General features: G+C 36.9%; 1 protein-coding gene across 18 annotated transcripts in view; it reads left to right on the top strand.

Moving 5' to 3' along the window:
- Positions 1-27,638, top strand: part of ZMYM2 (zinc finger MYM-type containing 2) — a 96,936-nt gene that overhangs the window by 46,861 nt on the left and 22,437 nt on the right. For 17 of the 18 annotated variants that reach the window (XM_030042476.2, XM_030042475.2, XM_030042474.2 and 14 more), the window contains 6 exons: positions 2,199-2,349; positions 3,115-3,230; positions 9,083-9,199; positions 9,789-9,939; positions 20,713-20,885; positions 26,739-26,904. In XM_030042476.2, coding sequence (XP_029898336.1) covers positions 2,199-2,349; positions 3,115-3,230; positions 9,083-9,199; positions 9,789-9,939; positions 20,713-20,885; positions 26,739-26,904 — 874 coding nt within the window. The remainder of the gene's footprint in view (positions 1-2,198; positions 2,350-3,114; positions 3,231-9,082; positions 9,200-9,788; positions 9,940-20,712; positions 20,886-26,738; positions 26,905-27,638) is intronic. The other variant, XM_030042486.2, reaches the window with a different exon arrangement.

The following is a 27,638-nucleotide window of genomic DNA, read 5'->3' as shown; positions in this document are numbered from 1 at the left end:
TAATGAGATATTTGAGATGCTGGTTAGCAAAAGCTATTTCTACTTTCAAGGGATTTTTGTGAAAACATGTAGTCTGTTGACACAATGAATCTTTTCCAATTATGCTCTGGTCAGCTTACTAAAAATTCATTTATTATAACCTGTGTTTTCATTTTGCTGTCTCTTGAAGTCATCATGGCCTCAGTTTGATTTTTCTTTTGGACCTCAAACTTGTGAAAGCTTCACTTACCTGTGGATTGTTTTCTGATTATGTTCCTGAATGCTGTTTGTCATCATATTTGTATCAGTGCTTCTAGATTTACGTTTTGGTTTATTCTAGAGGTACCCAGGCTGTTTGCGCACGCAGATTTTTTGATGGTTGTTGTCCATTAAGCTTGTTCTAAGAAGTCAAGTCCTTTGTAAATTGTGACCTCCTGTATCTCCCTGGTAATATAACTTGGAGTATTCTTGATGCCCTGCTTTTGCCTATTAACCTGTCAGAGGAGATGAATGTATATTGGCAGAATAGCTCCAACTAATAGAACAGTACGATTACTGCATTTTGGTCTTGGTACTTAGTGTGAATTTTGTCAATATTGTGGCTGATTTGGAGGATTATTAGGTGCTGGATAACTTTTTTAAAGGCAAACAGAAAAAAAATTAAGATGGGAAGGAAGGATCTTGGAGTTGTATAAAATACCATCTTCTAGGCAGGAGCTTGATATCTTGACACATACTCCTTTTTGAAGCAAATCCACAGCAAAGATTTCATCAAAGCAGCATGTGGAAATCGTGAAGTTGTGTGGTATTTTGAAATTTTGCTGGTCTCTGCAAGGTGCTGTGCCCAATTTGTGGCAGAGGCGTGTGTATTCGCACATTTTTGTGTACACGTTTTTAATATAGGGAAGATCATACATGTATAAAACTAAGTTTCTTTCTGGCTGTCTGTAAGATGATTTAGCTAGTTCTCAAATGTAGGTAATTAAAGATAGGAAGAGCACAGATATGCAGTGAAGCTTCTGTTACTCTGAACAAAGTGAAGCACCTATGAAACATGCTTTGCCTTTCCTTCCCCCTTCAGTCCTTGAGAAGAAGAAAAGAGGGCAGAGGTGGTGCCAAAATTATTTTCTTGACAGAAGGGGAGAAATCTGAAGTGCCTGAGTGTCAATAGGGCATTTTCTAATAGTAAGGATACAGTCTGTCTGATAGGAGACTCATTGCTGTTCCAATGAGGAATTTTGTGTGATCACTGTCAAAACCATGATACTATTTCTATGGGCAGGGAAGGTGTCTAGACATTTTCTTCTAAAACTTGGTTTATGGGTCTTGAGATATTTGCCTAACACTGAAGTATGTAATACATATAGCAGATCAGAACTACTGATTTTGTGTGTTGACTCTGTCATTTGAATTTCTGCCCGGTGTGACTTTCCTGTGCTTTTTGTAGAATGTTTGCGCCCTTCTGTGGAAAACTGTTGATTGACTGACTGCTGTGTTGAGAGATGTCACAATTGAGTCTGTATCAGGTTCATGGAGTCACGGTTCCTCATTGGATCCAGTGAGGAGCATAGGAGCTCTGCAGTGTGTTCCTCCTGCCTGGAGGACTGGAACTAGGAGAACTGAGAAGTTAGAGGTTCTCCCAACAGTGCTCTTACCAAGAAACTGCTACACCTAACTCATACTTGATAATATTAAGGATGTTATCATTTGGAGAGTACAATTTTTTTTTTTTCCCCCAAAAAAATTTAGCACCATTATTTATCCTTCCTCTTTGCTGTGCCAGACTCCTGTTTCTTCTCTTACAACCATTGTCCCATCAACAAGGAACAGAGTTGTTTCGAACTTCCAGCTCAGCACAACTTGCTGTATACTCTTACCATAGTTCACAGTTTGCAGATGGTGGGGTTTGGGATGGGTGCTTTTTGTTTGTTTGGAATTTTTTTGAGGGGTGTGTGGTTTGGAATTTTTTTTTTTTTTTTGTCTTTACACAGAAGTTTAGTTTTAGCCAGCTTCCCCCCCTCAGGAGTAAGAGACCCAACCATAGTGCTGAGTGCTTTTGAGGATGATCATGCAAGTTAATATAGGAAGGTTCTGATGGGGGAGCAAATTGCAGGAGTAAATAAATAAGTTTTCCGCTGTGTTTGTTACACCATAACTTAAAACCAAAAGCCAAACATAGTTTTAACTAATGCATTTTTTTGCTTTGTTTTATGTTTTAGAAATATGGCAAATTAACATCTTGTACTGGCTGCAGAGCTCAGTGCAGGTTTTTTGACATGACTCAGTGCATAGGACCTAATGGATATATGGAGCCATACTGCTCAACTGCATGCATGAACACACACAAATCAAAATATGCAAAATCACAAAGTAAGTGAAAAGGATGATGGATTTTCATCACTGCTAAGAGTAGACTTTTTTTTAAGTTTGAACACTGGGGGTGGGTGGTTTTGTTTTAGAATTAATCTATGCAGATGTGACTTTATAGGGATTTTAAACTTATATTTTAAAGAAAAAAATCATCTTGTATTCAGCACGAGTAAACGGACCCATGAGGGATCATTTTCCCCACTGGCTTTTTTGCTTCATGACAGAAACAGTTTTCAACTGTCTTAAGGTTTCCTGGGAAAAAATGTTGAGACATAATGTGGTCTGATGTGTCACAGAATGATAGTGCAATTTTCATGCATATGGATTAACGTTATTTTGTCTGTGATCCAACCCCACTCCATTTTATCTCCTCAAGCAACAATTGGAGAAGCATAGAGCTAGTTATAATGTATATGGGTATTCTCTAGGTAAAATTTTTAATCTGGATGAAAGGAACTGGTAAATAACTCAAAATGTGTGTTCTTCAATATGCAAAGCAGGCATAGGTCTCAATTCAGTGAACTCTAGTGAATTTTATAGAAGAAAGTGCAATTTCATATTTAATGTTGACCTTTAATGTAAGAATTCAGCAAAACCTCTGCAATTTCTTTTGTAGCAGCTGACTGGAAAATGGACAAATCTTAGCTTTTTACATTGAAATGGTGGGAAGAGCTGACCTGTTATCCAGGGTTTTGGGGTTTGGTTTTTTTTTTTTTTGCTACTATTTTGTGTTTATTTTATTTGTAAACTACGTTTTTCTTTTAGGTATGGGAATTATTTGCCACTTTTGTAAACGAAACTCTTTACCTCAATATCAAGCCACAATGCCTGATGGAAAACTGTACAACTTTTGCAGTTCCAGTTGTGTAGCTAAATTTCAGGTTAGCTGTTGTGTTAAATCTTTTCCTCCCTAAATATTTGTGTACCTGTGTTTGTGTTAAGTATTTGCATATTAAACTAACTTGTGTGTATATACATGTTTATGAGTTGTAATTAACATAGCACATGCTTCTGGCTCCTAACAATTTCTCTGATAAAAGTACTGTTTCATAATGGTAACACCAGCTGCTATCTTAAACTTATAAAATTGGATAATAACAACCCAGTTCTCCTTGATACAGTAAGAAAACGCAAAGCAATGTCACTGCTCATCTTATTTTTACCACCCAGCCTCTTTCTGGAGATGAGCCTTGCTGTTTTGCATTGAAGATCAAATTTCATCTCTTTTATACTAAACACAGTAACAAAATTTTCATGTTGAATACTGTACTAACAAAAGTGTGTTGTGGGGAATAGTGACTGTCTCTGAAATGAAAGGTTAGAGCCTAAGCCATTAGAACGTTTATGGATGAAACTAGCCATTTAAATTATGTTCAGAAACCTGGGTGTTGCAAGCCTAATGATTAGGCACACTGGAAGAGGATGCTATGCTTGTTGAAAATATATATTTAATATGACTTAAGGTAAAATATGTAAAATGTGTTGTAGCGATTAATCTCTAGGTGATCAAGGGGCACTTTAAAAGAAAATGTTTTAATTTTTGTATGTAAAAACAGTTTTCCCAGATGTGCGCTGTGTAATTGATAATTGCTTCCTCATGTGTTTTTGAACAGTTACACCCATACAGGGTTTTCCCATTTGTCATTAAACTTTGCTGTTTCCTGTCAAGTGGAAAGCAAATCAATCTTTTAATTGCTTCCTTAATACACCCTGGATAGGACCTCCATCATGTAGCCCTGTTCTGTGCTTCCATCCTAACCGATTTAGTAGATGTCTGTCAGTGGAACTGATTAACAAAATAGATGCAGATTATTAGTATGTAATGACAAATCTGTAATACTTCTTGCAAACTCATTCAGCATCTATTTTATTCTACATGGTCTTACAATTGATTGCAGCCCCAAGACCTCTCAGAACAAAACCTTTCTGCTACCTGAGTGAGAAAAATAAAGCTAGTGAATGACAAATACAGCCTGGGTCTTCTTGGATTTGCAGATAAATCAATATTAAGCAACATTATTATTCAATATAATTGCTGGATCAGTTGATGCTGGTTGTGGGTTTCTAATCTTACTGAGACCTTGCTGATGCTTCTGTTGCAGTTTCAGTGCTATGTGTACATCTGCCTCTTTAATGTTGTAGTAGAGTTTAGAGCAGCCATGCAGTCTTTGAGTTCTCAGCAAAGACCAGGAATGGGTAGGTGGTCACTTGCTTACAGTTAGTTTGCTCATACATTTCTGTCATATTCTAACTTTTGATAGTTTTCATATATTCACTGTCTAGAAGAATAAAATGTATTCACCATTAGATAAGAGTTGATTGTATGAGAACAGCTTCTTTGTTCCATTCATTTAGTATTTAGGTGGAAAGGATGGTATCCTACAATGTGAGCGTTGGACTGTAAGCGTTGCTGTGAGGCGCTTTTTTATACCTAAGTGACACATAAGGGATTGAACCTAAACTGAGAAAATGGTTTAATCTGGTCAATTGCAATGCTTTCTGCAATGATCTTTTATAAAAATGGCTGATTTACTATGGTGCTCTGTATTTTTCACTGTTTACTAATGTAGATAACTCTTGTTTTCATTTCTGGCATTATAATCATCCCTTTTTCTTACTGTGCCTGTTCTTCCTACACGTTTTTCTGTTTAGGGACTACCCTTCTCAGAACAGAATAACTGCTATTTAAGGTCTGTGTCTCCCTGCTGCAAAAATTTTAGTCCTTTTGGTTTACAAATGGGTTGGAATACTTAAATTCCCAATTTGTTTACAGTATTTTAGGGCTGATTGTAATTTTATCTTATGAATAACCTTTTGTTTCTAGCTAACTGTTGTTTTAATGTATTAAAATACTCGAAAGATTCAGTTGAGCTGCTTGTTGCATAACTTATGTCCATATCTATATTCTTCTTTGTGCGGACAGCTTGCAAGAGCATGCATCCTTGTAAGAAAAAGGGTAAAAGAGAGAATAGCCTGCTTGATGTGATTTTTGTTGGGTAGTTGATGGTAAAATAGTATGACTGTCTCTTGTCTTCTTCCATGCTCTGTCTTGGAGGATGTTATTGCAGAGTTAAGGACAGAACTGTTCCAAAGCTGTATTGTTTTAAGCCAGTTTTGCTATCAGTACCTTTACTGGGTCAGTTGAAGATCTTGCTCTGAATTTGTCTCTAAGGAAAAATTAACTAATTTATTTATTGTGAACATGGAGGTTGTAGTACAAGTGTCTTCCCAAAGTTAGCAAGTGTGTAAGTGTCTTAAAGTACAAGCTATCTTGCAAAACGTGAGTCTATGCAAAATTTTCACAAAACTTGTGCTAAAGCTTTGACTTTTTTTCAATTTATGGATGTATCTGGAGAGTTGTAGGGCCAGTACATGTAAAAATTGTAAGTACAGTGTTTTTCAGCAGGTTACTCACTCTGGTTATTCACTAATATGTTCTCTTTCACCATCATTACGGTGTCTGTAAATGTTCTTTGTTATATACCATACATCTCTCTTGCACACACATACATATGTTTTAAAAAAGGAGTATATTGCAGCAGGAAGCATGGAGGAAGCTTGGCATGCTTGTCACAGAAATACTTGCCCAGATTTGATCATAATAAAAACAATTGAGGCTTCCACGCTGAGGCTGGAAGGTCTGCGTGTGCATGAGCATAAGGGGAGTGTTTGGTTCCTTCCCAGTTTAATTTAGTGCCCTTGATTTTGCTTGTGGAACAGTCCTAGTGGGTGATCGTATGTAAAAGATTCCTCATATGTATTTGTTTCTATTTTTCACGTTGATTCTTTAAAGTTATTTTTTCTCAACAAGAAAAAAACCTGACCACAGTCTGGCTGCCTACTAGCCCTTCCACATAAACATTTATGTACAGAAATGTTTCCATGTTTTGATTTTGTGTTGCTGTGAGCAAGGATAACCCCTCTGTCACTTACGCTGCGGTGGCAGGGGCAGGCCAGAAGCTGTGCATCTATGCTGGCCTTCTCAGAAGAGTCCTAGGCTGTGTCTGCCTGCTGTTCATTAGTAATTTGGCAGCTTAAAGCATTTGAGGTGGTTGCATTGAAGGCTGAAAAGGGCTTTACAGTGACTTTTTTTGCTTTGCTTGGCACTTCCCATGCTCTTGTCGTTCAAGGCAGGCTCAAGAAAAGTCAGATTAAACATAACTGTTTTTTGATTGAATTTAAGATATTCAAAAGAGTGCAGATATATATGATTTCAAAGATATGTTTGATAATAAGGCCCAACATTGGTAAAACCTTGCTGTTTGGGATGACCTGTGGAAGATTTTAATGAATTTATAATCTTTTTGCTGCATTAATCTTTGTGTGCAATAATGCTCCCAAATAATTCCTAAAGATATTCTCTATTCTAAGCATCTTGTAAGTTAGAGGCAGAACAAGATTATGAAAATATTATGTGCGTGTCATCTTGAGTCATTAAAGTACTACACAGAAGCAGTCCTTAATTGCAAGCAGGATAATAGAAACTTTAAGGAGGTATACAACATCATCTTGTGATTAACTCGTGGTTTTACAACCATCTTCTGCTTGGTTTAGAGCTTTCAGTATTATGAATTCAGTTCTTTACTGATTTCTGTGGGAAAATACTTAGTTGACCATAGAGGTTTATGATAAAACACACTGGTTTTGTTTTAGAAGCAGTAATACTTAATTGTTTAAATTTTTAAATCTACAGTTAGATATAAATATTGTTTAAAACTTGTTTCAAACAATCTCAAACTCCATTATTCTCGCCTCTCTAGCTTTTGTTACTGTTCAATTACTAGACCCCTAGACTATGTAGGGCCTGAATTTCTACCACAGCAAACAGTTGGGAAAAGAAAAAAAGCTAACAGTGCCATACATCAGAAAACAACAAAAAAACATGTTTTACTTTTAACTTGTAGCCCTCACAATAGGGTGGTTTGGTCTCATATTTAAAGATAATTACAGACATCAAAAAATACAGTTGCTTTTCACTTGATGAGCACTGTAGTATATTTAATCTTCATTCCTCCCTCTGTCTTCAGTGTTTCTGTAAAAGTTGTCACATCTGCTAGCTTTTTAATATTTCCTTCATTCCTGAACTGGAGGTGGTGGGTATACTTGCTTCTTGATTTCTTTTTGTTTTCAACCAGAACTTCTAGGACTTTCATTATGCTTATGTAACCCATATGGCAGCATGTGGTGAAGAAACCTGCAAATGCAGAAATGCACAGATTGGACCTTGAACTTAAAAGCCTTTGTGGCTCTCACATTAGTACAAGTCTTCAGCTACCTATTTAGAGCAGCCAAAGTCTAGCAAACCTCTCTCAAACCACAGGGACATTTGCTGGATATAGTGGGGAAAAATATGACAATACTGTGTGTGGGCATCAGACTGTGTTAAAGTTGTTATGGGACAGTGGACCATTGGGATAAAGGTGGCATCTTTTCTGCTGTATGTGGCATTTTGTTCTCAGGCCCTGTCCGTAATTGGGAAATGTGCATAACTACTTCATGTCTGCAAACTTCTGATATAGAATTAGTGCATCTGCATAAAATGATACTGTTGCACTGCTAGCTAGCACGCAGCAGTACTGGTCAACTTACGGGAGGGTTTATATCAGTAAAACTATCACAATTTTTTTTTTTTTTTTTTTTTCCAGTGTAGGTGAGCCCTTAGTAACATGACAGTCTGAAAAAAAGTATCCTGTAACGGAAATGTTTTACATTTTCATTGTTACAAGGTGGAGAGGTAGTGACCAATCTGAAGAGAACTTCTTGTCTTTAAATATATTTGTCTTGTTGCAAACATGTGGGAAAGTTTGTTGAGAAGACGGATGTAAGACATTTGTCCTCTGGATTCTTCAAGTGACCGTGATCACTACTGATTCAAATTTTGTCTTGCACATTGCATGTGTGATACACCAATATTTGTTGCTTGATCTAGGGAATGTGCAAAAGACTGCTCTGTAGGCATATAAGACCTACTGGAAGACTACAGATACTGTAAAATTGAGTTCTCTGTCTACTGGTTGCCTCAGAAAGGCATTAAGTGAATTATTCAGTTACAGAATTAAATTCTCAGACCTACACATGCAATCTATAGTATTCTTCTCAGTCTGAAAACCCTTTTAGTTGTTTAGGGGCTGGCTGTTTGAATGATTACATCTTCCTGCCATGGTGGTTGAGGCCAGCTGGGACTATTAGGTAGTTTTCTCTTAATCTGAGTAGATGCGGGTTTTGTCACTGAAGGCCTTTTACTTCAGTATTTGTGTTTTCAAGTGGTATGCTTAGGTAAGGTGTTGATAATCTGCCTTGGTGAGGTTTGGATTTGAAAATATTTGTAGGTCTTTGTCTGAACTTCTGTGACCAAAATAAGGCAAGCTGTGGAATGTATTTATCTGAAAATACATGGTTTGTGATTAACAGGGTTTTCTTTTTGGGAGACTGTTTTTGGGGCATTTATAATTACCCTTAAATAACAGGCATTCGAAAAGTAAGGTAAAAGAAATACAACCTAAAGTAATTATTGTGGAAGCGAGGGTAAAGATTCAAAACTGGAAAACCTAAGATGGCAAGAGAAAAGGAATTAAGGGAAAGGACTAACCTGCTGTGCTTTTGCCAGAAATGCTCCTGAGTTTATAAGTAAAACTCCCAGATTCTCAAAACACTATAGGCTTAATTGAAAAAACAAGTTTGAAAAGCAACTTTCTTTTTTAGTAATGTGTATATAAATATTTATGTTTTTCAGACTCTTAGTGTGCAGTCTTCAACAAATGGTCAGTTTGTCTCTCCCAGTGATATTCAGTTGAAATGTAATTATTGCAAAAGTTCTTTTTGTTCAAAGCCAGAAGTACTGGAATGGGAGGTAAGGGATTTTTTGGTGTTACTTTTAGAATGATGAAGTGTTTAAATCTGCAACTGCAATACAATTTTTCTAGATAGCTATTTTATAAGGTATTGAAGCTTAAAAAAATGAAGTTAATAAAATCTACCTGGTTCTGTAGAATATCATTTAACTTCAGTGTGGATAAAAGCAGAAGTCTTTGTTCATAAATAACAAAAAAAGCATCTGTGGAATTTGAAGAAAAATGTAATTTCTCAGATCAGCTCTAAGTTTGAAATCTGCTGTCACCTTCAGTTACTGTATGACTGTAGATATGATAGACCATTGTTACACTTCTCTATGAACCAAGAGAAGTATCTGAAGAGGATATGCTAAGACTGATTGGCATATTTTCTGTTTAGCATTTTCATATGAAATGATGAGTATTTGTAGCACTCACTGTCAGCTTGAGTGAGAGTTGTTAATTTTCAGCATTAGAAGTCATACCCTAATTGTGTTTGCACTTTAAAGTTGTGTTTTAATGCGAAACTATTATTTAAAGTTGCATTATCCAGACCTTAAGATTTTATCCATTAACCCTATTTATGATGCTTTGCAACTTTGCATTTAGAACAAAGTATACCAGTTCTGCAGCAGAGCATGTTCTGATGATTATAAGAAGCTGCACTGCATAGTTACATACTGTGAATACTGTCAAGAAGAGAAAACGCTGCATGAGACGGTGAATTTCTCTGGCATCAAAAGACCCTTTTGTAGTGAAGGTATGTATGTATTTGTGGTTTTTTTCTCTAAGGTATTGGTTGTTGTAGTTTTACTGCAGTTGACTTACTGTGTTAATATTTAATGTTGAAATTGAAGGTAACAACTCACTCTGTTGTACTTGAGGCTAAACCAGAATTTCCTTCATTATTATTAATGACACGCATGTGCCTTTTAATGTTAGTGCATGTACCTGTTAATTTATCTTAAGCCACTTTTATGGTCTTTTGTTGAGTTTTTCACCACTTACTCCAGGTTAAGGAAGAGTGGACAACACTCCTAAGTGTGTGTGTAAATACATACACAGATACATTTGTATGCACATGCATATATACATATGCACAAAAAATTATGCATAAATTCTTTTTTTGAAATTTATGCAGAAGAGCCTATACCAACACTAACTGCATTGAGGAATACCAAGCTTTTTCTTTAATTAGTATTTTCAAAATTTAACTTGATAGTGGAAACTCTATGTTGGCTTAGAATGGTCATTCAGCAATAACTCAAATGATGCCTGTTGATGTATGTTGATTACTGTTATTATAATTTTCCTGACTAATGATTTGGATTTTCAAAAAGAAAACAAACTAAAAAGAAGGTATATGGACATAGGATTCTTTTAAGTTGCATTAAAATATTGTTTTAATAGAAACAGCAAAATACAGTCTTAACAAGAACCTGTCCTTTCCACTTCTTGTGAGCTGTCCTTCGATACTGGTATTTAATCCTGATCTTAGAAGTTTAACTGTGAGTTTGGATGACCTATCTCTGGAGGATATAGTGCATATTTTTTCTTTAGTTATACTAATAATGCTTTCACTATCGTTTGATAAACACTGCTGAAGATCTCTGCTTTCAAGCAGATTAAACAGCAGCTGTGCCAATTTACTTGTAGCAGGATCCTGTTAAGCTGGAGAGGGGTGGAGTGCAGGGCTGGAGGCAGCCTTCCCTCCATGCAGTTCCCTTATAGCTCTGGATTCTGCAATCTTTTGTTTCTGATGAATGGAGTCTGGTGGCTTAGGTTTCTTTGCCATCATTATTTTCTTCTTGTGTTCTGGACTGCAAAGTGATAGCTAGAAAGGAAAAAAGGACAAAGCAAGGCCCAGTTTTAGAGCATATCATGGCAGTGCTCAATAACGTCTAGCTAGAAATTGTATCTGTGAAGAAAACAATTCCACAGAATATATTCAAAGACAAGAGCAAACTTCTATTGACCTGGAGATTACAGTATATGCTGGTATTGCTGTGAATACTTAGACTCCCTCATTTTAAAGCCTAGTGGCTGTCACAACAAAATCAGTAAGATTCATAATGCAAGCTATGCCATATTTCTACTTCTGGAGATATATTTCTGTATGAGGAGGCTTGAAATAAGTGAGGACTTGTATTTCCTATTGGAAAAGGAAGGAAAGAAATAAAACCACTCTCTCCTGCATGAATGCAGTTACTAAATGGGGGGAATCCATTGCCAGATGTCTTAGTCTGGGTCCTGAGTTTGCATGTGTTGGACTGCCAGCTTGAGAGCAAAGATGATGGTTATGAGGATTAATATGCCAAATGTTACCATTAAAACAAAGTTTCTTGGCTTACTGTGATGATCTGAAACACTGAATAATAGAGAGAATGTAGTCAAAAGCACCATGAAGTAGAATGTAACTTGAATAAATATGGCACACATCTGCTAGCTGTAGCTTAGGTCTACTTTGTGATCCATATGAGAAAAGCCATCTGTGTTACCTGATGCAAATAAACTGCTGACCTTGTCAGAAGCACTGTAGAAACAACCTAGGCCCTGTATTTAAATGAAAACCAGCGATTGTCATTGATTGCTGCAGAAGTAGTGGAATCCAAGAGTTAACAGTGTTTACATCTGACGCGGGGAGGAGAGGGCCAGGTCTTTAGGTGGACTGAGTAGAGGTCAGCAAATAGAAGTTCCGTCATCAGAGGTGATAGATTTCTCTTACCCCTTTTCTAGGCACCCAAACTCCACCAGTTTTTCCTTTATGTCGTAGCTTTTTTCCAGAAATATGTCCAACTGTTTGTAAAGTAGAAAAACTAATAGATGTACAAAATAAACTTGTTGCATATGGAGGCCATGCTGGTTTTGATATTGCAAAGTGTTCAAGAAACTTCACCACATAGATTATTTTGTTGAGCATGCAATTATTCTTCAGCAGAAGTCAGTGTATCGCAGTTTGAGAAGAAATAACCCAAGGTGCTCAGTCACAAAAGTTATTGGCATTTTTGGAAGAAATTGGAACTCTCAGGGGAAAATACTAGAAAATTTCAGGTGTGTAAAAGAAGGCTCCTAGATAAAATCAACAGAAGTTAAACAGGTGTTGAAATTTCTGCAAGGGTGCTTATTTGTTCGTCTTCAAGCAAACTGATGGGAAAGCATATATAAGATAAACGACAAATACCCGTCGACTGCTTAGGCCTGCCTAGCTGGAGTACTGAAAATGTCATCATTCCTCTGCTCACGTTCTTCATACCTGAGGTTTTTTTACACATGCACATACATATATATTTACACACAAACCCTGCCACCCACATTAGTCTCTGGGATCAGTATTTCTGTGCAGTTCCGTTCCAGCTCTGCTGCTTTATATGTTTTTCTTGAGATATTTAAAAATATGTGCAGTGACCAGCTGAAACTTCCATTGCAATAACGTATAATTAGAACTGACCTATCATTTGTGCTAAAGATGGTTATTAATTCTTTTGTGGAGTACAGTATGCTGTTTCTGTCCAAAACTCAGATGCTACATGGGGGATGAACAACCTGAACAGACTAGTTAAGAGTTTAGTCTGTTCCCCTGATGCCTTAGCACTTAGCATTTGGAAATCAAACTGTCCTGGTGTTTTGCCACTAGAACGGCTCATTCAAAAATACCAGTATCTAAATTAAATAAGATGTATATTGTATATGCTAAAGCAAGAAGATCGAAGTTGTTCGTGGATTTTTATGTATGTATAGTTGCCTGAGTGACAATTGAGGATAGGCTGTGCAAGTTTTTAATCCTGAGGAAATCTCCAAGTAACTGAGTTTTGAGGTTTTTTAACATATGTTCCTTTTGAGGGTCTAGGAGAACAAAGCAGTCTTTGGCAATCCAGGATTGGAACTGTTTTATGATGAGTATCACAATAACTTTTTTTACTTGTAGACTTATTTTGCATTTAATTCATCTTTTCAATAGAGCTACGTGTTATGATTTAAATAACACAGGCATTGTAACAATTTTATAATGTGAATTTTAATAACACTGATTCATATCCAGTAGTCTGCTTCTTGGAAGGAGAAGGTCAGTAAGCTGTGGAGTAACTCAGTTATCTGATGCTAGGGAGTTCCTTTCAAATGGATAATACAGATAAAAGACATCTATGAAGCTAGCAACTGTACTGTCATCTTGATAGTATGCTAATAAGTTTTAGGGAATTAATGGTTTCTGCAAATTAAACACAATGTAGACAATTCTCATGTTACATCTAAGTAGAGATAACCCCTTTTGAAATACTGTAGAGCCGACAAGTGGAAAAAGAAATTTAGGAAATCAAGTGATTTCAGAACTGAGTATGTCTAGGAAAGGTGTATATTTAGTTAAAGCATTGTAGATTTTAGAGTGGCATTTCTCCAACCACAGCTGCACAGTGGATTGTTCAGTAGAGTATACTATTAATTTTTAGATTTATATGAAAACGTTACAGATATTGGGAACAGCCTAAACAAGAGTGTGTTAAATTTTATACAGGTGCTTACATATGAATGTTTCGCAACCAGTTAAGATATTACCTGAAATTTATAGCAATTCCTGTTGTTACTAGAAACGTTAACAAACCAGTCTCAAAACTGATGTGTGATATGAAGTGTTACTAAGACTTAGTTACAGTTGCTGGGCTTCTGGAGTAGGTGGAGAACTGCACTGATGGCAGGTTGGTACGCTGGCCCTGCGCGCTGAGCTGCTGGGTTCCCCTGGGCGAAGGGGGTGGCCATCAAGCCTGCTTGAACCTCTTCATTTCTGATGTTTGGTTTAGTTGTTGTTAAATGTGAGCGCTACAGAAACTGTTTAAACACAGCTTTTTTTATAGTTTATATTATCAACTATGTATTTTTAGAGACACTGATACACCTTTTAAAAATATAATGTACAGAATTTGGGCTAGCATACAGAAATTTTTGAAGACAGTAGTGTGCTGGTTTTGGCACCCATTTTTATGAAAAATGTTATGGCATAATTACAACTTCCTAACTGCGTGCTACTTTGCCATAGGACCTCATAAAGCTATCAAGGATTGGTAAGTAGTATAGAATGTAGTTAGAGGGCAAAAAAAATTATATGTAGTATATGTAAAATTTCATATCACACTTAAGTGTTTAGCATGATATCTTCTGTTACAAGCTCTCAGGTTTGCGCTGCACAGAGCTCTTATCTCCCTCTCTGCAGCTCTGACAGTGGCCTACCATGTTAAAATAACTTGTGCTTGCTATGGTGCCTTTTCAGCTTTAGCCTACCATGTTAGACAGTTTGGTTTTGCTTCTGACCGCTTCCTTTGGCAGTGTCCCTCCGAGATAAATTCTAACCTGAAATATCAGCTTCCTTGTGGCTTTCTTTTGAAGGTTTATTTGGTGCTGAGTTGGAATATCCTGACAAAGAGGGACAAATGAAAAGCAAAACATGTCTTAAATACTGTAAAATGTATGATCCATAAAAATGCCCTTTCACAATTATAAGAGTAATGTTGTTACTGAGGGAAGGTATTCCTTTCCCACAGATCAGGTTAGTAGAAAACTGGAAGTCAACTTTAGAGAGATTTTGAGGTGCTTCGGTATTCTGAGAGAATATGCTCTCCTTTGACTGCTGTCGTGGTTTAACCCCAGCCAGCAACTAAGCACCATGCAGCCGCTCACTCACTTCCCCCCCACCCAGTGGGATGGGGGAGAGAATCAGAAGGAAGAAGGTAAAGCTCATGGGTGGAGATAAGAACAGTTTAATAGAACAGAAAGGAAGGAGCTAATAATGATAATAATAACAATAATAAAATGACAATAATTGTAAAAGAATTGGAATGTACAAAACAAGTGATGCACAATACAGTTGCTCACCACTCACCGATCGATGCCCAGTTAGTTCCCAACCAGTGATTCACACCCCCAGGCCAACTCCCCCCGGTTTATATACTGGACATGATGTAACATGGTATGGAATATTCCTTTGGCCAGTTTGGGTCAGCTGCCCTGGCTCCGTTCTGTGCCAACTTCTTGTGCCCCTCCAGCTTTCTCACTGGCTGGGCATGAGAAACTGAAAAATCCTTGACTTAGTATAAACACTGCTTAGCAACAACTGAAAACATCAGTGTGTTATCAACATTCTTCTCATACTAAATCCAAAACATAACACTGTACTGGCTACTAGAAAGAAAATTAACTCTATCCCAGCTGAAACCAGGACAACTGCTATGGACAAAAGTTACAATGGGACATCCCTGACATCCATTTGAGCCGTGGCAGTTTTCATTAGAGAGCTCTGATTGCCATAGTTCAGGCCATGTCATCTTATTTAGTAGTCTAGCGTTAAATTGTTGAGCTGCAGATACTAAATCGTTGAGCTGCAGATGACTATTCCAAACAAATTTTGTTACTGTAAAAGCTCAAAGATACTTTTCTGATGATAAAAATGAGTTAAGGTAAAAAAGACAGCATATTCAATTCAGAAAAGTCCCTTATAAAATACTTAACAGGCTCCCTTGCTGCAGAAGCACCAAATGAAAGCTCTTGGCTATGTTGAAGGAAAGCAGAGGTCCGTGCCTTCCAGACAAACACACATGGAAGAGCTGGAGAGTTGGTTCTTGTGGTATTCCACTCATGGAAGAGTCTGGTCATGTAGATGTAGTTTCCAATTGGTGCTTTTTGGATGCATATCTTCTGGAATGACTTGAAAATTTTCACTTGTTAAGCTGGCTTTTGATACTTCTGACATTGTTCTTTTAGTTGGGAAAGTCAAAAGATAGAACTATGCTCAGGAAGACATCATATGTTTATCTTCCCTCTGTCTATAAAGGGAGAACATTGATACTCTTAAAGTAATGTTATTTAAATTTTGAGTACAGATTGTGCTGAATCTTGAGATTTTTTGTTCATGGAGAGCTGATTTCTAACACAGTAAAGAATATCAAGTGAAATCCTGTGCATTGTTCAACTACAGTGGTCCTTGTTAGATTGGCGTTCTTTGGTATTAATTCCACTGTTGTGTCTTTGAAGAGGTTTGAGACAGTTCTTTAAGCAAAGACAGCATTGGCTATTGCAGATAAGTGGTGATGATGATTTAAGATGCTGAGATTATGAGCATATGAAGATGAAAGCTTATGAAGATGCTTCTTATTAACCTGAAAGAATAATCAACTTGAAAAGATTTAAGAGCAAGCAAAAACTGAGTAACTGGATGGGAGGAGGAGGGAGGAAGGAGCTAGTATCTAATATGAGAAAATATTAGGATAAAGTGAGGATGTACAAAAGTTGAGATGAATAATAAAATAATAAAAGGTTTTTAAGCAGAAGGTAAGGAAGGAAATGGGATACACAGCCTCTCTGTTACACAGAGAGGATGGGGTCTATTTTAATGGTAATCCAAGCAGGACCCCAAATTGGATGTGTTGCATCTGTTTTCCTAAGGATAGTGGTGTTTATTGTGAAGCCAGAGACAGCGGATGATAGGAATGTGGGTATGGAAGAGGTGGCTATTGCATTCAACTCGATACAGACAGTGGCAGCAGAAAGATGTGGATGTAACATAGCTCCAGAAATCTTCAAGACCTAGCTTGTGATGCTACAGGCTTCTTGATATTACAGGCTTGTGATATGACAGGCCTGTTGTTACTCTTCTCTAGATGAAGTTGTTAAAGGGTAAAAGTCGAAGTTACTACAAGATGAGAGAACAGCAAGTCTTCTATGTAGCTTGAAGGAGGAGAAAGGTAGTCTAGTAAGTACAGCCTTTCAGAGGTTACCTGCTTGCTTTTAAGGTTGAACAATTACTTTCTATAAAAGTTGTTATTCTCTGTGGTCAAAAGAGACTGGTGTTGAGGACTCAGGAAGTGTTTTGAGCTCAGCATTCCTTTTTCACAGCTGCTTGATGTGCGAATGTACTGAACTTCCAGTAATTCAGGTAGGTGCTGCTGGTAGAATAGTATCAGGTTGTTAGTATACTGCTTGCTTGTACTGAGTTTGCAGACGGTCAAGTGAAGCATGTTTCCTACTGTGGGTAGCTGGACCTGGCAGTTCTTGGGCCTGCAAAGAGAAAGGAAGCTCTCTTGACCTGGAATATGCCTGAAAGTAAATTTTGGATGAACTGCTTTTGTGTTCTCCTGTCAGTAAGCCTCTGTTGCATGTGTTCAGATCCTTATCCTCTCTGTACAGTTTATGTGGGGAAGCAAAGTCCAGGGCTGTTGGAAGGGATAAGCTTTGTGTTGGGTTTTGCTTGGAAACCAGAATTCTAATAGCATAATTAAGGATATGTTACGTGGATTTAGCAGATACTCAGCTACTTCTTTTTTGCCTGGTTCAGATTTTGAGTTGAAGATACTTTGTCTGAAAATGCTCCTTAATGGTCTCTCTGAGACAGTTGACTTGCAAGGTGGTTTTCTGTTAGAACTTTGCTAAAGAACATAATTGATTACCTGTGTAACTTACACCAAATGACCTGCACTTAATTTCAAAGAAAAATTGCAAGAGCTATTTTCTCTGGGAGTCACCTTAAAGCACTAGAGATTTCCACCTGGTCACACTATAACTTGCGTGTCTGGTGTTATAGCAGAAATCTTGAGGAACTTGGATTTTACTCATATCTTTTTGTTCAAGATGTTGGGACTGTCAGCTGTTTGTCTTAGGCAGTGCTTACACTCATGAAACCCAAGTCCCCAGGGGAGGTAGGCTGGCCAAACCCTCAGGATTTTAGTGTTGATATTTGAAAGATTAGACAACTAGTGCCTTTTGTATTACTCATCCACAATGTACTGTCAGTCAAAGACCACTTCTTGGTCACATCTACAAAGCCAGCATGGATGCTACTGCTCTTTTGATTCAGGATTTACATTGGGCACTGTGAAGACCAAGTTGTTTGAGCTCAGAATCTGTTTTGCCAAAGGAGAATACCTTTCTCTCTTATTTCAAAGAAAGTCTTACTATTCCAGTCAAAACCATAGCATTATAATAAAAAGTTATATCCTAGGTATGCAGAGAGTACCAAGGACCAAATTAAAATACATCTTATAAAAATAAAGGCTTTTTGTTTTCCCTTTGTCTGAAGTGACAAGATCTTGAAGCAACCAAATGTTCCCTGGTCAGGTGGATTAAGTTACCTATTACAAAGACATGAAAAAAGTATCAGACAAATCTGAAGAATTTTGCTCATGATGTTGCAGAAAGAAAAGCCTGTACTTCCATTTTAGAAGTCTTCGGGGTTGTAACAATCTTATGTCAACATCTGAAGTTCTATAAAGGGGGATTTTCTATCTTCTGTAAAGGCCTCCTTCAGCAAGAAGCCCTGCAGTCAGTGATCTATAAAACCCCCCATGTTTTTCAGGTATTTAGCCTTAAGGGCTGGAATTTTGGACTTCTTGTTTCCCCTTACTTAACGTTCACTGCTCATTATTGTCCATGAGTCACAGAGATGTGGGAGATGTTTGACTGTAGAATGAAAAATTTCTTACCTGATAACTTTTTGTAATGCGACAGCACTGTCTTCTTCAATTTAACTCCGTATAGTTTAGCAGCCAAGAAAAATTTCAGCTTTGTCCATTCATTTTTGTAGACTATTTAGCCAGGTGCACAGAGCTTCCCTAATTGGTAGTAGAGTACTTCTACTAATCAATGGTCTTGAAAGGTTGATGCAGTGTTGAATGGCTCTTCTAAGGCACAGCTGAAGAGGAGGATACATTGTGGTGCTGAGCTCTGTCTGGAATTGTAAAGAAGCAAAAAGAATCTGATGCCCTGTACAGTAAAGAGAGATACAGCCAGCAGGAAAAAATACTGGCAAGAAATTTTCAATGCTTTAACGGGTACTTCTAAGTAAGAGCTTGCACACACTGGTATCTTCAGGATTATTATTTCCTTCAGAGCAGTGTATTTAACATCCGAATTAGTTGCACTGTAAGGATGATGGCTTGATTTGGTACTTTCCATCTGCGCTGCCTGTTTTGTGTGTTAGTAATTTTCTTTATTCTGTTGTTAAAGAATCAGATATATAACTAAAAAAAAAACCCAAAAACAGTTTAAAACACAATCACCTACCTTATCTTATTTGTACAATAGTCTATAATTGTCTTGTTTTGACATTGCTAGCAAATTTAAGTTGCTACCAAAGCTTGTAGTATTGCAAGTTAAAATTCTTCCTTTTGTTTTTGGAAGATGCCGTCTGCTGCGGCTTCCACTTGCATTCTTGTGCTTTTAGTGATTTTAAAATAGTATCTCAGTTTCACACATATGAAATTGTACCCTAACAGGCAACAGCACAAGTCACTTAATTGAAATTACTGAGTACATTATAATTATAATATTTTTATATTCTGTATGCCAGAGGAACTGCAGCATGTATGTTACATATTGAGTTTTATAACTTGCCAGAAGTACAGAAGTCTACATGTGTTAGACTATAAGCCCGAGCAGAGTGGGCGCTTGGAAGACTTGAGTTCTGGTCTTGGTGGTATTGTGATATTTGGGAGATCATAAAAACAGGTGTAGTACCTTAGGTAAAGGTCTGTGTAGATGTTATCTCGTCCCTCCAGTGTTTAATATAGATTTCATCTTCTCATACTGTTCTCTTCTGTAAAATTAGCACAATTACGGAGATATATGGTATATGATTTAGGCATCAGCTGAATAGACAGTAGATTTGAGGTAGTTGAAATACATTATATTCTCAAAATAGCCTATGTAATAGCTGCAGTATTCATCTTTTAATGCATTTAATACATTAGAATGTCTTTTCTAATTTGCTTAAGGGATGATCAGATTATTGACGAATATAGCTCTCATTATGGCAACCTTGAAATTATGACTGCATAGCAAATGCAAAAAAAAAAACCCCAAAACCACCTCATGTGAAAAGAAGAAAAAAAAAAAAAAAGATTCATTGCATACAAATCCTACACAAATTTCGTATGTAAACTCCTGTCATTGCATAATTATTCTCAGTACTGATCATTGCTTACTTTATAGTTCATATTTTTTAAGAAACTATTCAGTTCTTGTCATCTTGTGCCTATTAGTGTTCTTAAAAATTAATGAGTTGTCTTAAGTGGTTTGTTGTATTAATATGGATGAAAGTAGTAATAGAAATCAATAGAAAGTTGATCTTTAAAGATAGGTACTGTTTTCGTGGATAGTGTTGTCTAGTTTAAAATTTCTGCTTGTCATTGTCTGGATATCTAGCATTCTGAGGATGTGTAAGCAATGTAATTTCAAGTCAACACTTTTGCATGGATCTATTATGAAAAGAAAATTACAGGGTTTTTTCTGACTGTTTATTCAGGGATTTGATAAGCGCAGATTCAAGCGTAGTGTTTTGAAAAAGATGCAGACATCACATGAAACCATAGAGTTGTGCAGGAAAGGTATTAAGGTAAAAATGTCTTGAAATACAGTCTGTTATGCAACCTGAATTTGTCTGAAGCCCCAGTTGTTAGCTGTTGTTGTATTCATTTAATTTTCAACATTTAACTCTTAACTGTGATATCTCTCTGTAAAAATTACTTTGTTCCTAATGTTTAAAATCTGTTTCCAGGCTGCAAGCTGCTATATAAACAAGACTTTGCAAGACGGTTAGGACTGAGATGTGTTACTTGTAATTACTGCTCACAGCTGTGCAAAAAGGGAGCAACTAAGGAACTTGATGGTGTAGTGAGAGATTTCTGCAGTGAAGAGTGCTGTAAAAAATTTCAGGACTGGTACTACAAGGCAAGTAACTCAGAATTTTTGACGAGAGCTCCACAGTTAAAAAAAAACAAAAATGCACATGTGAGGATATCTCAAGGACTGTGCAGCAAATATGGCTTACTTCAGCAAAGCATTTGCTACACAATAAGCAAATGTATTAATTTCATCATTTGAGTTTTCTTAGAGCAGCATTTCTACCATCTGATTTTATTAATTCATTTGGCAAGGAAGTCTTGAGTTACAGAAAAACAAGGAACTGTATATTTGTTACTTTACAATTCCAATTTTTTCTCCTCAATTGATACCATATTTTTCTTGTCAAAACTTCTTAAATGTGTATTCAGAATGTTGAAACACTGTTAATAGCAGCTGGATGATACCTTGAGTTGACTGATGATAAACTAGGTTAGCGGAGTTTTTCTTGTTCCTGTTTTTGCCTCCTTTTTTGCCTTTTCCCTTCTCCCACAGTTTGAACTGCAGAGGCTTTGATTGTTCAGTATTTCCCAGTGGAAAGGATGCCAAAGGGAAAAGCAAGACCAAATGGATTTCTAATAAAAGTTTAAATCAAACAGATGGCATCTATTTCTAAATCTCTGGAAGCTTAACTACCTTGTGAAGCACAACCAGCAAAGAGTTCATGTTAAGAGGTTTTTTGTTTTAATTTTTTGAAAGAAATAACGGTGAAATTGGACTGGGTTTAACCTGCTATTAGTGCCATGGATAAAATATTTGATCTCTGGTATGAACATCCTGGAAAGCTACACTGATAATATCAAAACAAGAACTACACTTGTGGATGCAATTGCAAAAAAGACAGTAGAAAATTCATCACCTTACCAAAACTCTGTACGCAGCCTGGAAGGCAATAAAAAGCTTGAAAAGTTAGAGGGCTAGATACAAATCCTGTAATTCAAGATGATCTACCTACCATAAAAGAACTGAATCTGAAGATGTATCTGGTATTTTGGAATGGCTGGTTCCAGAAATGTTGCAGCCAAACATTAAACCTTTATTTTGAATAATGTATGTAGGGTCCTGTAGACATTCCTGAAAGAAAACTACTGAAGACTAGGATGTGTTTCTTCTGTCTCGTATGAAAATAGGGTGATGAAGCTTGGCTGCAAAGTTCTTGAACTTACTAAAATGTTAGCTTCATACAATAATATTTAATCTATATGCCTTAAAACTTGGGGTATGGGGTGAAATTTATCCCTGCATAAAAAGTGCCTTCTAATAGAGAAGTTAATAAAGCTTTGGTGTGCTTTAGAAATCTCTTGGTGATTCGGCAAAGAATATAGTATGGGGGTGTGCCTACCAAACTAGTTTCATGTACATAAACTTCTGTGGAAGCTTGTACTCTGGTTCAGGTTTGAGAACCACTTGAAAACTCTGACTTCAGGTCATCCTTCTGATCTGTGGGGTAAGGCAGTAACTTAATTGGCCCATTAAGTCTGCTTAAGAAATGCTGTTGGTACTGTGGTACAGGAAAGTTAGACATGATGCCATGAAAAGGCAATTTAATCTAAACAGACTTGCTGGTAACTAGTGACTTTTGATGATACTGAAGTGTTAGGTATTTTTACTTTTTGAATCTTAACGCTTGCTAGTGAAACAAGTGTTACATGATGTTGAATTGTTGTAATTTTTATCAAATACGTCTTAAAGCCTTTGCCTGATTCAGTTCTGGTTATAAAAGTTTGGGATTTATTACATGGGGAGGACTTGTAATAGGTTTTGGAAAATTGTGTGTTTTGCTGCAATTGTCTTTTTTTTTTTTTTTTTTTTTTTTTTCCTTCCCTTCTTTACATCCTTGCTGGTAACTTCTCCCTCTTTTATGAAAGTCACTCCAGATATCTTAGATTTGGTAGTGCATTGTTAGCTGATTTTCTTACCTAGTCATAAATAGATAATGATCAAAATATAGAAAGACAGAATAGGTACGGACCCCTCCCTGAATTTGTACTCCATTTGCTGTTTTGTCTGTTAGCTTCTTAAAAGAATAGTTATATATGTATGAGCTTTGTCTCATTTATGCAATGTCCAGTGTTATTTTGGAGTTTCAATGAATGTATATATAAAGAGAAATAAGTAGTGATAACCTAGTAATGTTTTAACACCAGCATTGTGTTCATTAAACAAGTGTTTGTTTCCATCTTCTTTGTCTACTTTTTTTTATGGACACATCTTTCTCATGTAGCGTTATCTGGAAAACATCATAACTTTTAAAAATAATTAAGTATTATGGGAGAACTTCCCTCAATGCCAAAATTTTCTTCTCAAAAAGCCAGAAGAAGGTAGCAGTGATAGAAGCACAATAGACTGTTATCCAGAAGTATTAGAAGCATATCAGACTTACCTAGAAGTGTTATTCAAACCTAATATGAGGGATTGGAATGTAAAAGAATAGTTCTGTCCTAATCCTCTGTTGGGTGACAGCTACAGTTACCAGTTGGTGCCAAGTTCTGAGGAAATTTCTACTGTATGTTGTCCACGCACCTCTAAGACAAGAGGTAAAATTTTTGGTGTCTTGAGGTTAGCTCCCTAAGTTATTAGAGCTCCTCCTGTAAACTTCAATTGCATGCCATGGTTTGGAAGTTAATCTGAAAAATGCCTGGGAAATTTCAGTATAAATGTTTTAGTAGCCTCATGTTTGATGACAGTTTCAGTCATTTGATGTTACTTACATTAGAGCATTGAAAATACCTTGAGAAAGAATATACAGTTCTCGGAACAGCACAGAAATCTGTTTCTTTAAATATACCTTGTGAAACATTGCTGAAAATACTACAGCTGAAATGTGCTTACAGGTCCTTCAAGCCTACAGTGGAGTATTGATTGGACTGAGCATGTATGGTGATGACTGTGTATTCAGTGGAAGTCAGGGGTCTTCAGCAAAGACTAAGTAGGAAGTGGGGAATTACGGTCCAAGGCACAGAAAAATTATTGTGGCCGGTGAGCTCAGATAGCAATGATTGTCAGCGGTGGTAAAATTTGAAACAATGGAGCCAGCATTAATCTGACTGGTAAAGGCAGCAAGACAACCTTGTGGAATTTCTCTTGTCTGAAATTAGCCATTGTGTAGTTAGGCATCTCAATTTCAAGTAGGTACTGTTTCAGAACAGTTGCTATCCTTTCTCTTATAATAGTCCCTCTCTGGAAACATCTTTTACTTCATCTTTATTGCAGACTGAACTCGGAATAGACAGCTAAGATTAGGTCAAATTGATTTTAGTCCAGACCATTGGAGAACACTTAGGAACAGGTCATGGGAGGATTAAAAATGTAAATAAAAACCCCACATGTGAAAACTTTGTTTTTAAGCCAGGTTGGGGGCAAACATTAGTGATTTATACTAATCACCATGCCCATTTGAACATGTTGAAGTTGGACCTGGGAAAAGAATTGGACCAAAATGCAGTCATGAATGGCAAAGGAGTTATGTGCAACTGGAGCACAGAAAGTATAGATGGACTTTTTGGAAACACAGAGATAGAGCAGACTTGAAGGCAGGTATTTTGGAGATTCGATTAACATATAGTGTCAGTATCCCAAATGAAAACAAATGGAAAGGGGAAGGACAGAAAAAACAGAAAATCATGAATTCACACTTCCACTTTAAGTTAATTTCATGGTCAGGGAAATGGGGAGAGCAAGCAGGTAATAGGAAACTTCAGTGCATGGAAGGGTGTATGGTATTGACTGCAAGCATGGTTGTGGAAATGGTAGAATTACAGTGTAGCAAATGTAGTGAAGTGAAGCATCCTTACAAAGGAATCTTGGGCTTGCTAAGGAATGGTAGTTTCCCTGTGGAAGCAAAACAGGATTTTTTCACCTGAATACTTCAGTAGCAGCCCAGGAGAGACAATAATACACATACTTGAAAGCCTAAACAAAAAAGCAGAACCACAAGAGGGAGAAAACGGTTGCAGGAAGGCTGTAGTTGCTGCATTTTACAAGATTTGTCACCTCTCTTTTTCTTTGAAGGAGAGAGAAAATTGAGCAGAAAGTGGTGCTTTGATAGTCAAGCAGTGTGCAGCAGGTCAGAATAGGTGGGCTTTTCTGTACATGGGTCAGCTGTCATTCTTAATCAGTGTTGGGTGGGCTTGAGATGTAAAATTAGAGTGAATTATACATAATTTTTTTTTTCTACTGGTATTTCAGCCTTTCGGTGGTTTTGGAAGATGCATTTGCATTAAAGGTGTGAATTCACAGTTTCCCTGAACTGATAAATCTAGTCTATTTTGGCAATCCTCCACACTTCATCATCTTCCCCAGTCCCTTCCAAGAATACAACTTACTTGCTCTTTTGTCCCGCTGAGAACATCTCTGCTGCAAAATGAACTGTGGATCAGCATCAGCAGAAAGTTAAAGTGACAAATGTAACCAAAATTGAGAGAGGATGGGAGTAATGCAGTGCTATAAGGTCCCTGACCTTGTGTACCCTGCAGGTGCATAAGCACTAGTGCTGACACCTGCACAGAGGAGGGGGGAAAAGAAGTACCTGCCCTTGCAGGGGCACCTGGCACTTGGTGTGAGGTCACCCTGAAGCCACAGCTATAATTGCTCCCAATTTAAAGCTGGTTATACTGTTAGAACCGAGTCTCTCGATATATCATCTTAAATATTTGAAAATTACAAGTGAGAGCTGAATTTCCTATATTGCCGGAGGATGGTGCCAGAATGTTCAAGTACAGAGAAGGAACTCAACATTTAATTACTTTTTAAATTTTAACTAATTGGCCTGTTCATACTTTCTTGGAGTCGTGAGAACTACAGTTGGACTATTTTTTTTTTTTAATTTTTTTTTTAAGCCATCAGAGCCTTGTGCATAACTGCAATGTTGTGTATGGTTTTACGTATTAATGTTTTATGTTGCATATTATCGTGACTTCCCTTTTCCTCTCCTGGTTATATTATTAGGTTGACTTATTTTGGATTCCTGAGCATCCGTAAAGCTTTTATTTTTTTTAAGGACTGCTTCAGGATGGAGGTTGCAGGCAATATCAGGGGGAGTAGTAGTGGAAACAACTCTTTGCTTACTTGAAGATCTGAAATGGGCTACCACTGTTCAGATAATAAATTATAGCATGGCTAATTAAATTCAGTGGAATCTATTTTGGAGAAAAACAATGTCTGTCTTAGTGATGCCTCATGAAATTATCATGTAGGCTGGTGAAGGGTACATTACTTAAATGTTTAGCTAGGGATAGAGAAGAACAAAGTTTTGAGTTTCAAGTTATGTGCTAACTAGATTTTGTGGAAACCTCTTTAGTTTGAGAGCTATTGTTATTTATAAATCATAGAGGAACTTTGATGAACTAAATAATTGGAATCTAAAATTGTCAGACTACTAAAATAGTGAAAGTATAAAAGTTATTTACACTAAAGGGCTCTGATTTGATAGCTAGAGAAGTGTGATTCTGTTTGTGGCTTAAAAAAAACCACCAAAATTTGGAAGGGGGGGGAAACGAACTCGTCCTTGGTTCCAGAGAGGCATTAAGGAGTCTCAGTCACTTTCTGCTCTTGTTTTGCAGAATGCTTCAGTGGAATTAATTAAAATTGATGCACAATATTTGTGGTTTGCTGACTGTCTAGAAGTGAGCAACTTTTAAAGACTTGGTAAAGACTTAGTGAAACAAAGCAGATTCATTCTGGGTGTTAACCTCCAGCAAACAACTGAAAATAAAGTGGCAGATGTGCCTATATATACAGGTTAGATGGTAGTGTAACTATCATAGAGCTTACATGAGCAAGACTTAACTGTGTAGCGGTAAATGATTCTTCAGTACTCTTAAAAACGTAACCTTTTAAAATGTAGAAATAATTTTTTTCCAAGGCTTGTTTAAAAATGTCAAAATCTTCCTTTGCATTAAGGCTGCACGATGTGACTGTTGTAAGTCTCAAGGAACTCTCAAAGAGAAAGTGCAATGGCGTGGTGAAATGAAACACTTCTGTGACCAGCACTGTTTGCTCCGTTTCTACTGTCAACAAAACGAACCAAATCTGGCAACCCAAAAAGGACCTGAGAACTTACACTATGGTATGTGCTGCTTTATGGCTGCTAAACAGCAAACGAGATGCTTCCTTTAAATGAAAAATTTAAACCTGCATGAATTATTTATTTGTTGTAATAAACCATGCTAGAGATTACCCTTTTTTTTTTTTATTATTTTATCATCAGAAGCATCATTGAGCTGCTTGCCATTTTTTATCTTAGCTCTTTATTTTATTGCTTTTTCGAGACCTGAAACATTGTCAGGTAATCAAACGTTTTTGTAATGACTTTTTAAAAAACAAGTCTTCTTTTTAGGTTAAGCATAATTTTAGTGTTATACCTTCATGGGGACAGAAAATGCTTTCCTGTTTCATTGTGCTCTGGTTTGTCATTACTTGCTCTGTGGAAACACTTCTTTTCCAAACGTGTTTTGGTCATAGAGAGCAGATAAATGCACTAGGAATGAAAAAAGAAGTAAATTAAATGGAATTAAAAGGAAATAAATGAAATGGAAACTAAATGAGAATGGAATGAAAGTAGATAAGAGGAATGCATTGGTTTTTGGGATATTTTTTTCTGTTGGCCATAGGTACCGTGTAAATTTGCTGATGGGGGCTGAATGCATGTTCACGTGGTTTAAACAGCAAAGTTCAAATAAATCAGTTTTTAAATTAATTTAATCATAGCAACACAACTTCTTTGCAGGGCCATTTTCATATTTGAATGTTTTGGTATTTACTTTTCTGAAAGAGGCTATATTCACATCCGGATGGAGCATT

The sequence above is a fragment of the Aquila chrysaetos genome, chromosome 19 (assembly GCF_900496995.4).
Source record: "Aquila chrysaetos chrysaetos chromosome 19, bAquChr1.4, whole genome shotgun sequence".
In the NCBI taxonomy this organism is placed as follows: Eukaryota; Metazoa; Chordata; class Aves; order Accipitriformes; family Accipitridae; genus Aquila; species Aquila chrysaetos.
This window is presented reverse-complemented; position numbering and strand designations above follow the sequence as displayed.